The 11,100-nt window shown below is 65.2% G+C and overlaps 1 protein-coding gene across 1 annotated transcript; it reads right to left on the bottom strand.

The window, feature by feature from the left end:
* Positions 1-4,013: 4,013 nt before the first annotated feature.
* Positions 4,014-8,666, bottom strand: LOC148590746 (protein FosB-like). Its single transcript, XM_088538634.1, has 4 exons — positions 8,491-8,666; positions 6,664-6,972; positions 6,328-6,435; positions 4,014-4,466 (listed from the first exon to the last, which is right to left on the bottom strand). Exons 1-4 carry the CDS (start codon positions 8,614-8,616, stop codon positions 4,014-4,016), a joined length of 996 nt encoding a protein of 331 aa, XP_088394760.1. The 5' UTR covers positions 8,617-8,666.
* Between the last annotated feature and the right edge of the window lie 2,434 nt (positions 8,667-11,100).

The raw sequence follows: 11,100 nt of genomic DNA, 5'->3' as shown, positions 1-11,100 counted from the left end.
GCAGAGCCGGCGGCGGCGGCGGAAACGCCAGCGCTCCGAGCGCCGATGCTTATCTGCGGGAAGGGCAGGAAAAGCCAGAGCGGAGCCGCGTTTCCGCCAAAACAAGTGGCGGCGGCGCGGGAATACGAGGATGGATGGGGATGGGAATGGGGGTCTGGGGAGGGATGGGGCTGGGAATGAGAGTATGGGGAGGGATGGGGCTGGCAATGGGAATCTGGGGAGGGATGGCGCCAGGCATGGACGCGCTGGAGCAGGATGGGGCTGTGAATGGCAATATGGGGCGGATGGGCCTGGGAATAGGAATACAGGGATCGATGGGGCTGGCAATGGGAATACAGCAACAGATATGGTCAAAAATGGGGATACAGGGATGGATGGGGCCAGCCAAGGACATGCCAGAATGGGACGGGCCTGGGAATGGGAATACAGGGATGGATAGGACTGGGGATGTATTCCCACTCCCAGCCCTGTCCATCCTTATAATCCCATGGGACAGATGTGCCAGAGCAGGATGGGATCAGCGATGGGAATACGGGGACACCCGCGGTTTCACAGGGCCACACGGCGACGGGGCTGGGAGGGGACACCGGGGCAGGGGGGTGACACCGGGGCAGGGGGGTGACACATGCCAGCGGCGGGGGGGGGACATCCCGGCCGGCCCCAGTGACTCACGGCCGCCCCTGACGTCAAGGCCGCGTGCGAGGACGAGGATGAGGACGGTGCCAGCAGGAAACCCCCCCGGGGGGGACACCGGGGCCAGCAGGGCTGGGGGGGGGGTGGATGGACAAGGGACCCCCCCACCTGGGGTGGTGATACCCAATGGGGCAGCGTCCTTGCAAACTGCGGGAGGAACCCCCTAAATTGGGCAAAAAATAAATAAAATCGGGCCAAGACTTCCCCCAAACTGGGCAATGACCCCCCTGAAGTGAGCAGTATCCCCAAACGGGGCAAGGACCCCCCAAAGCTGGGAGAGGAACCCCCCAAAAATGGGCCATATCTCCCCAAAAATGGACCATATCCCCCCAAAACTGGGCCGAATCCCCCCCAAACTGGGCAAGGACCCCCCGAAAATGGACCGAGCACCGCACCCCCCCCCCGCGGTGTCCCCGGGTCCCCTCGTCGCCAGCGCCACCTGGCGGCCGCCCGCGGAGCTGCAGCCTCTGCCCGGGGAGGGCGCGCGGCCCCTTTAAGAGCCCACCCAGTGCCACGAGGGGGCGTGTCTAATAGAAGGGGCGTGGTTACGTGGAATGGAGGCGTGGCTAGTGGAAGGGGGCGGGGCTGTAGCATCCCCTCCTCCCCCCAGTGTTGTCCCCCGCTTTGGGTGGCAGGTCCCCAGCAGCAGCAACACGGGGTGACCCATCCTTAGGTGCTGTGACACCGGGTGACACGACACCAGGTGACAGTGTCCTGGGTGACACGTCCCTTGTAGCTGCCGTGACACCAGTGACACAGCCCTGGGTCCTGTGACCCACCAACTCCCTGTCCCCATGTGCCACATCCCCCCTGTCCCAGGACTCAGTGTCCCCAGAGGCTCCAGAGGTCCCATGTCCCCAGCAGCTGGACCCTGTGTCCCCAAGAGTTCCCAGGGGTTTGGTGCCACCACAGGCTTGGTGACTCCAGGAGCTCCATTGTCCCCCAAACTCCGTGTCCCCATAGGGCTCCATCACCCTTAAGAGCTCCATGTCCCCATGGGGCTCTGTCACCCCCCCAAGCTCCATGTCCCCATGGGGGTCCATCACCCCTAAGAGCTCCATGTCCCCATGGGGCTCCATGACCCTGCCCAAGCTCCATGTCCCCATGGGGCTCTGTCACCCCCCCAAGCTCCATGTCCCCATGGAGGTCTGTCACCCCCTCCAAGCTCCATGTCCCCATGGGGCTCTGTCAGCCCCTCCAAGCTCCATGTCCCCATGGGGCTCTGTCACCCCTAAGAGCTCCATGTCCCCATGGGGGTCCATCACTCCCCCAAGCTCCATGTCCCCATAGGGCTCCGTCACCCCCCCCAAGCTCCATGTCCCCATGGGGCTCTGTCACCCCTAAGAGCTCTATGTCCCCATGGGGGTCTGTCACCCCCCTCAAGCTCCATGTGCCCATGGGGCTCCGTCACCCCTAAGAGCTCTATCTCCCCATGGGGGGTCAATCACCCCTAAGAGCTCCATGTCCCCATGGGGGTCCATGACCCTCCCCAAGCTCCATGTCCCCACAGGGGTCTGTCACCCCCCCAAGCTCCATGTCCCCCCCAGCGCCGCGGGAAGCAGACACAAGCACCGGAGCCGATCCAAAGCGGGTTTTATTGGCCACGTTGCGGATGGGGCGAGCGCGGACACGGCGGCGAAGGGGGGGGAAGGACGGACAGACGCACGACGCCCCCCCCCCCGCCCAGAACAGAGTCACAAATACAGCACAGCCAATAATAATATTAATAATAATAAAAAATTAAACATCTCCCGGTGGCGGGCGGCCCCGCGGAGCCGGCCGCGCGCAACAAAAATATATATATTATATATAGAGAGAGAACAGAGTCAACGCTGGCAAAGCTTGGTCACGCAAGAGGGACGGCGCAGGGCGAGGGGGTCCTGGGGACAGGGCAGGGACCCCCCTTTGGATGTGGGGACACCCCAAGGTGCTAGAGATGCCATGCAACCTCCTGCAAGGTGGCGGAGACACCTCCGGAGTGACAGGGACAGCCACCCAGGGTGGCAGCAATGGGGTACAAGCAACTCCAGGGGGAAGGAGATGGTGCTGGGACCCCCAGGGTGCTGGGGATGTCCTCAGGATCCCCAGGGTGATGGGGATGTCCCCCCTTTCATGTCATACGGACACCTCTAGGTCATATGGACACCTCTAGGCGATGGAGGCATCAAATGGACTCCAAGAGCGATGGAGATCCCGCATGGGCCCTCTGGGAATGCTGAAGAGGTTGCATGGACACCTCAGGCCCATGGGATGGGCTCCCAGGGTGATGGAGATGACCCTCAAGGTGCCAGAGACCCCCCGAGGGGGTCAACCAAGACACTGCATGGACCCCCCTTGGGATGATGAAGAGGCTACAGGGACCCCACAGTGACAGGGAGGCCCCGCAAGGCGCTGGAGACCCCCCCACAACAGCAACAGCGATACTACATGGACCCCAGGGTGCTGGGGAAGCCCTGCGAGGTGCTGGAGACACCCCGAGGGTGACAGAGAGACCGCCCAGGCCCTCTTGGGGTGACAGAGAGGTGGCCTGGACCCTCCTGGGATGCTAGGGATACAGCACAGACACCTCAGAGGTGCTGGAGATGCGGCATGGACCTCCCAATAGGATAGAAGGGCCTCCAAAGCGCTGGAGGTCCAACCAGGAGGGCAGCAGAGAGACTGCACAGAGCCTCCAGGACAAGGCTGAGGATGCACGGACCCTCTTGGGGTGATGGAGAGGCCCCAGGAACCTGCTGGGACAAGGGAGATGCTGCCCAGACCCCCCTAAGCCAAGGACAACGATGTCCAAACCCTCATGAGAAGGTGGAAATGGTGCACGGACGCCTCTAGGATGAGGAAGAGGATGCTGAAACCCTTATGGAAAGATGGCAGTGGTGCACGGATGCTGCTAGGATGAGGAAGAGGATGCTCGAACCCTTATGGAAAGATGGAAATGGTGCATAGACACCTGTTGGCCAAAGAAGATGGTGCCCAGATGTTTATGGAAGATGGCAGTGGTGCACAAACACCTCCAGGATGAGGAAGAGGATGCCTGGAAACCTCTTGGGACAAGGAAGAGGATGGCTGGACACCTCTTGGGCGATGGAGAGGATGCCTAGACACCTCAAGGACAAGAGCTGGGCCACAAAGACCCTCCTGGGGGGACAACGGAGATGCCACACGGCTCCCACCCAAACCCCCTTCCAACCGACGATCCAGCGGTGGGATCATCACCAGAACAACCAACCAACCCCCCTCCCCAGGGCAGCAGCCCCCTGAGCTTTCGGTGGACGCGGCGGTGGCAGAAAAAGGGGGCAGGAGGGGGGACGCGGAGGGGGCTTTTACAACGCGAGGAGCGAGGGAGAATTCAAGGAGTCCGAGGACTGGTCGCTGCCGCTGCTCCGCTGGTGCGAGGCTCCGCAGGAGGCTCCCTCTGGGTGGGTGAACACAAACGGAGACGTAGAGGAGGGGTTAGGCGGCGGCCCGGGCGCGAAGCAGCAGCTGGGGCAGGACGGGGCGCCGGGGGCCTGGCTCTGCTGGAAGGCCACCACCGTGGGCAGGAAGGCGGCGGGCCCGAACGGCTCCTCTTTGCCCGGCAGCCCCATAGAGCTCACCTCCTGGGCGCTGGGCACCGTGACGCTGGCGCTGGCGGCCAGCTCGGCGACGTCCTCGAAGGGCAGCTTGCAGCCCGGCGCGTGGGCCACCAGCACGAACTCCAGGCGCTCCTTCTCCTTCTGCAGCTCCGCGATCTCCGACTCCAGCTCCGCTTTCTCCTCCTCCAGCTGGTCCGTCTCCTGGCGGGAGGAAGAGGATGGTGAGGAGGGGAGGAAGGTGCCACCGGCGGCGGAAGCCCCGCTCTGATGTCCCCCATCCGCCCTCCCTTGCTGAAGGCACCAGCTCTTGGTGACACGGGCATTCCCTCTGGTGTCCCCAACTCCCAGGGACATCATTGTCCCCATCAGACATCTCCAAGCATGGATCTGTCCCTCTCTGGTGGCACCAGTTCCTTGGGATGCCAGCATGGCCCTCCAGTGTCCCCTGGCTCCTGGGGACATCATTGACCCCAACGCACATTGCCAAGCATGGCTCTGTTTCTCTAATACTACCTGGGGACATTGGCATCCCCCTCTGATGTCCCCAACTGCTGGAGACATCCTTGTCCTCACCCAACATTCCCAAGCATGGAGCTGACTCTGATGGCATCAGCTCCTAGGGATGGCAGATCCTCCTCCGATGTCCCCTAGCACTCGAGGACATCATCGTCCCCATCCAACACTGCCAAGCACAGATCTGTGTCTCTGATGGCACCAGCTCCTGGGGACATCACTGTCCCTCTCCAATGGCCCTAGGCATGGGTTTGTCCCTCTCTGATGGCATCAGCTCCTAGGGACATCAGCATAACCCTGCAGTGTCCCCTTAGTACTTTTGTCCCCATTCAACCTCCTCAGGCATGGACCTGTCCCCCCAGTGTCCCCATCTCCTGGGGACACTATCACCCTGCTCCAGTGTCCCTAGGCATGGAGGTGTCCCCCTCTGCTGTCCACACATCAAGGGGACATCCTCATCTTTCTGTAATAGCCTTGGGCATCACCAGTTCCCTTTGGTGCCACCAGATCCCAGGGACATCTGTGTCCCCATCCGATGCCCCCTGGAGATGATATTGGCCCTTCCAATGTCCCCAGCTCCTGGGACATCATTGCCTGTCCCCTCCACCACCCCAATCCCTATGGATGAATTTCTGGGGACATTTGTCCCCTCCAGCATCCCCAGGATCAACATTTACAGGGATCGATGTCTCCCTGTCCCCTTTGTCCCTGCAGTGTTCCCAGAATCTGCACCCTTAAGGGTCACCTGTCCCCCTCCAAAGACCAGGGGACACCACTGCCTTCTCCAGCACTGCCAGAATCTGATCCATAGGTGCAACCTGTCCCCTTCCAGCATTCCAGGGGACAACAGTGTCCCCTCCAGTAGCACCCATAAGGTCCCTGCCCAGTGCCCCCAGGATCTGCATCCATACGAGCCACCTGTCCCCCTCCAACATCTCCAGGTCATGGGATATTGTAGTTCCTCCAATGTCCCCAAGACTTTGGGACATCCTCTGCTCCAATGTCTGCAGGATCTGCCCCACAGGAGCCATCCATGCCCTTCCAGCATCCAAGTCCTGGGGACACTGCCATCCTCTCCAAACACCCATCCCTGGGATCTGCACCCAGGCAGTCCCATCACACCATCCCAAGGATCTGCGCCCAGAGCCATCTGTCCCCAGGATCTGGGGACACCACCATCCCCTCCAGCATGTCCAAGACCTGCACCCGTAAGAGCCATCTGTCCCCCTCAGTGTCACCAAGCCATGGAGACAGCCACTCCCTCTGACATCTCCAAGATCTGCACCAATAGGGACCATCTGTCCCCCTCTAATGTCCTCACACTTGAGGACACCGCTGTCCCCTCATATCATCCAAAATGATGGGACATCCTTCCCTTCAGTGCCTTCAAGGTGGCCATAGGAGCCATCTGCCCCCCTCCGATGTCTCCGGACCACGGGGACACAACTGTCCCCTCCAACACGTCCACAACCTGCACCCACAGGGACACCCCGTGCGAGACCCGTTCCCCCGGTGTCACCCCGTTCCCGGGGCCGTCCCCGGCACTCACCGCCTGCAGCCGGTCCGTGAGCTCCCGGCGCCGGTTGCGGCACTTGGCGGCCGCCAGCTTGTTCCTCTCCCGGCGCACCCGCCGCTTCTCCTCCTCCTCAGGCGTCAGCTGCTGGGACAACGGCACCTTCAGCATCCCCAAAAACCCAGCGTTTCACCCCAAAACCTTCACACCCCAAAACCCATCATTTGACACCAAAACCCATCACCTAAGAGCCCAGCGTCCCACCCCTAAACTCCACGGCAACCCCCAAAACCCCATTGCTCCAGCCCGAACGCCGCCACCAGCCCCCGAAGCCCACGGATTCACCCCAAACGCCCCCGGGGCGCCACTCACCGTCTCCTCGCGGCTGCGGCGGGGCCGGGCGCGCGCGGGCCGGGTGGCCCCCGGCGAGGGGCCCGAGCCGAAGGCGCCCATGCCCGGCGTCGAGTAGCTGGGACCGGGCAGGTCGTAGGGGTCCACGGAGGGGCCCGCGGTGGGTGGCGGGGGCGGCGGGTGGGCCATGGGGGGCCCCCCCGGCGGCTGCGACTGGGCCACGGAGGAGATGAGCGTGGGCTGCACCAGCCACTGCAGGTCCTGGCTCGTCGTGATGGCCGTCACCGTGGGCACGAAGGAGCCGGGCATGTCCCCCAGGCCGCTGCACTCCTGCGGGGACAGCGGGGTCAGCGCGGGGGGCGACGCCGCGGCGGGACCGGCGCCCATGCGCGAGACCCGGTTTGCGCCCAAGCACGAGGTCCCTGTCACCCCAGAAGCCACACACAGGAGGGGTCACTTGTACCTGGGCATGAGGTCCCTGGCACCCATGCAACAAGCCCTTGCACCTGTGTGCAAAGTCTTTGTCACCTCAAACCTGAGGCATGTGGTGTCCCTTGCACCCATGCACAAGGTGCCAGGCACCTCAGAAGTGACGTGCAAGGTGTCACTTGCACCCATGCATGAGACATAACTAGCACCCATGCAAGGTGTCCCTAGGGCACCAGGACTGATGCATTAGGTGCTACTTGCGCCCATGCACAGGACCTCACTAGCACCCATGCATGGTGTCCCTAGGGCACCAGGACTGATGCACAAGGTGTCATTGGCACCCCAGGACTGATGCACTAGGTGCTACTTGCACCCATGCACAGGACCTCACTAGCACCCATGCAGGATGCCCCTAGAGCACCAGGATTGATGCATTAGGTGCTACTTGCACCCATGCACAGGGCCTCACTAGCACCCATGCAGGATGCCCCTAGGCCACCAGGATTGATGCATGATGTGGTATTTGCACCCATGCACTGGACCTCACTAGCACCCATGCAGGATGTCCCTAGGGCACCAGGATTGATGCATGACATGGTACTTGCACCCATGCACAGGACCTTGCTAGCACCCACACACAATGTCCCTGTCACCCTAGCACCAATGCACAAGACCTGGCCTGCACCCCTTGATGACACTGCTGCCCAAGCACAAGGTGGCACCTGCACCCATGAGGTCCCTGTCCCCCTGCCACCGACATGTGAGGCCTCCGCAGCACCCAAGGGTGCACGGGAGCAGCTCGGGTGCCCAAAGGGTGTCACTTGCCCCCCCCCCCCATTTCAGCTCCAACAGCTCTTGCACCCCAGGGACCCCTCAATTTGCACCAAGCACCCCACAAGGGTGGGGGGCACCCAGAGGGGTGGAAGAAGCCCCCCCAAAGGGCTACTCCAAGGGGGCTTCTGAGGGGTAACAGAACCGATCGGGCACCGGGACCCCCAGCCCGGGTTGCACCGAGAACGGGTGCGTGGGGGGGGCATTGCGACCCCCCCCCCCCCCCAAAAAAAAAGGGGGGGTCCCGCTGCTCCCCCCGCCCGCACGCGGCTTCTCCCCCGCAAATGGGGGGGGCGAGGACAGGAGTGGGTTTGGCCGCCCCGCGCGGCGCAGCCAATGAGCGCGCGAGGCGCAGAGCAGTGGGCGGGCCCAGCGCGCGCGCGGGCCAATGAGCGCGCCCCCGCGCCCCGGGGGCGGCGGCGGCGTTCCGAAATAGCGCGCGCCGCGGCGCGGGGCGGGGGGGGGAGGAGGAAACCCGCGCGCGCGCCGAACGTGCGCTGCGTCATCACGGAGGGTTCCAGCACGTCACGCGTTACGCACGACCCCGCCCACCGCGCGCGCGCCGCCGCCGCCGCCCCCGGCGCTCACCTGCGCGGCGGCCGCCGCCGTGGGGCTCCCGAAGGAGTCCACCGAGGACAGGTACTGCGACTCGGCCGAGGGCGACGAGCTGCAGCGCGACGCGGAGTCGTAGTCACCGGGGAAGCCCTGGTACATGGCCCCGGGGAACCGGGGGCGGCGGGGCCACGCCAAGGCTGCACCGGGAGCGCGGGAGGGGCGGCGGGCAGCGGGTGCGTCAGGCGAGCGGCATCGCTGTCCCGGGCCGCCGCTGCTGCTGCTGCGCTGCGCTGGGAGCGGATCCTCTCCGGTGCCCGGTGCCGCTGTTCAAAGTCGCTCCAAGTGCCCGAGCCCCGTCCCGGTGCAGCGGCGCGCCCGCTTCCAAGTCCCCGGTCCGCCGGTACCAAGTCCCGCTTGAAATGTGCCGATGAAAACGCCGGTAACGGCTCTCCCAGGCTGCGGCAGCGAGTCCCGGCGCCGCCGGTGCAAAGCTCCCGTTCGCCGCTGGTGCAAAAGCTCCTCTTTGGAAAGTGCCCCTCGGTGCAAGTCTCCGGTGCAATAAAAGCTCCTCTCGGAACGTCCCGCGGCGCCGGTGCAAGTCCCGGGGCGCCGGTAAACTCCTCGGGGCGCCCCCTCCTCTTCCTCCCCCTCCTCTTGGCGGCTCCGCTTGCAAAGTCCCGCGTCCGCCGGTACCGGGCTCCGCTTCCCCCCGCCCTAAGGCTCCTCTTGCAAAGTCCCGCAGGCCGCGGCGATATCTCCGTTCTCCGGTATCCTCCGGTCTCCGCCGCCGCACGCGCTTTTATGAATGAACCGCTTCGCCACCGCGCGCCCGATTTATACGGCGGCGCCCCGCCCCCTGCTGACGTCACGCGGCGGCCGGGCCCCGCCGCCCCGGGCCCCCGAGCCCCCACGAGCCGCCCCGGGCGCCGCCGCCGCCGCCGCCCGTTGCCCGCCGCGCTCTGCGGCCCCTCTGCCCGTGGCCGCCGTTAAAAGGCGCCGCGGCGGCGGCGGGAGAGGAGGGGATCCCTTTGCCTGCGCCGCCGGAGTTCCTGTGACGCAGATGGCCATATATGGGCTTGTCTCGGCTGTGTTTGTTTGGTATCCTAGCAATGACGTCAGAGGGAATCCCTTCCTCGCTGCGCCGCCGCCGCGGCCGCTGCCGCCGCCGCCGCGAGCGCCGCGTATTAATAGAAATGGGCACAACGGTTCTAGAAACGGCCCGAGCCCTCCGGGACGGCGCCGCCCCCAACGCGGCACCGGGCACCCCACGTCGGGACACCCCTCCCCCCCCCCCGGTAATTCCGCCCGCATCGGTAATTCCCCCCCGCACCCCTTTCCCTCCGGTGACCTGCCCCCCGCCCCATTCGGGACCCCCCGCGGTAACTCGTCACCCTGCCCCATACCGGGATCCCCCCGGGCCCCCATCGGGAATTCCCCTCCTGGTAGCGCCCCCCTCCCCACCAGACCGGCATTGTCCCCCGCTCCGGTGCTGCCGCGCACGTGGCGCCGCGGCCGGGCTCTCCCCACCGGACTGTTACCGGGATCGGGCGGCAGAGCACCAGGGAGGCAGGACCGGCGCGAGGGAGACACCCGGGACCCCCGGCGGGGTGTTACGGCTCACCGGGAGTGTCCCGGGACCGGGGAATCTCCTCCGGGTAACATGGGATTGAGCAGTGGGATCCCGCGGGAGGTCCCGCACGGGGAGCGGCGGGAGTCTGAGCCCACGGAGGGTCCCGGTCCCCCGCGCTGGTCCCTTCGCAGGTGGCTGCAGCAGCGCGAGGGACCCCAGGAGCGAGACCGGCACGCGGGGAGGGGGGACCGAGACCCGGAGGATCCCGAGTGCCGACGCCGGGAGATACCGGGACCCTGATGACCCCGTGATAACACGGGGAGGGGGGTACGGGGGGACACGGGGCAGAGTTACCACGGCCGTCCCCGTCCCGCTGCCGCGGTGGCGCTGGGCCGGGCCGAGCCGCCGGGAACTGCAGACGGAACCGGGAGCAGCCGCGGCCCCGGAGGTTATTCTGACTGCCCCGGCACTGCCGCCCCGTGCCCATCACCGTGGCACAGGGCAGGCGGTCGGCACTGCCGGCCCCGTGAGCCCGTCACTGTGGCCTCGGTGCGGCTCCATTCCGGGGGCATTTCCAGACCGCCGCCTGCCCCGTGTCCATCACTGTGGCACAGGGCAGGTGCTCGGCATCACCGGCCGTGCTGAGCCCCTCACCGTGGCCTCGGATCGGGTCTGTTTCAGGGCATTCCCAGGCTGCCGGCTGCCCCGTGCCCATCACCGTGGTCTTGGGACAGCTCCGTTTTGAGAGATTCCCAGGCTCTCGGGTGCCCTGTGCCCAACACCGTGGCACGGGACGCACGTCCAGCACCGGCTGGCCGTGCCGAGCCCATCACCGTGGACTCGGGCTGATTCCTTTTCTTTGGGAAGGGAAATAACTGGCATTAACGGACACCGGGGACACAGTGTTGCTGACTGTGTTGTGCCCATCACCTCGGCCTCGGACCGGTGTTCCCTGGGTTTCCACTGCCGGTGTTCCCAGCCCCGCTGTCCCCCCCGCCCCATTCCCGGCGTTCCCAGACCCGGTGTTCCCCCGGTCCCGGTCCCCATTCCCAGTGCTCCCAGCCCCGCTGTCC

Source organism: Tinamus guttatus, unplaced genomic scaffold (assembly GCF_059628265.1).
Source record: "Tinamus guttatus ecotype Peru unplaced genomic scaffold, ASM5962826v1 Tinamus_guttatus_pri_ptg001124l, whole genome shotgun sequence".
In the NCBI taxonomy this organism is placed as follows: Eukaryota; Metazoa; Chordata; class Aves; order Tinamiformes; family Tinamidae; genus Tinamus; species Tinamus guttatus.
This window is presented reverse-complemented; position numbering and strand designations above follow the sequence as displayed.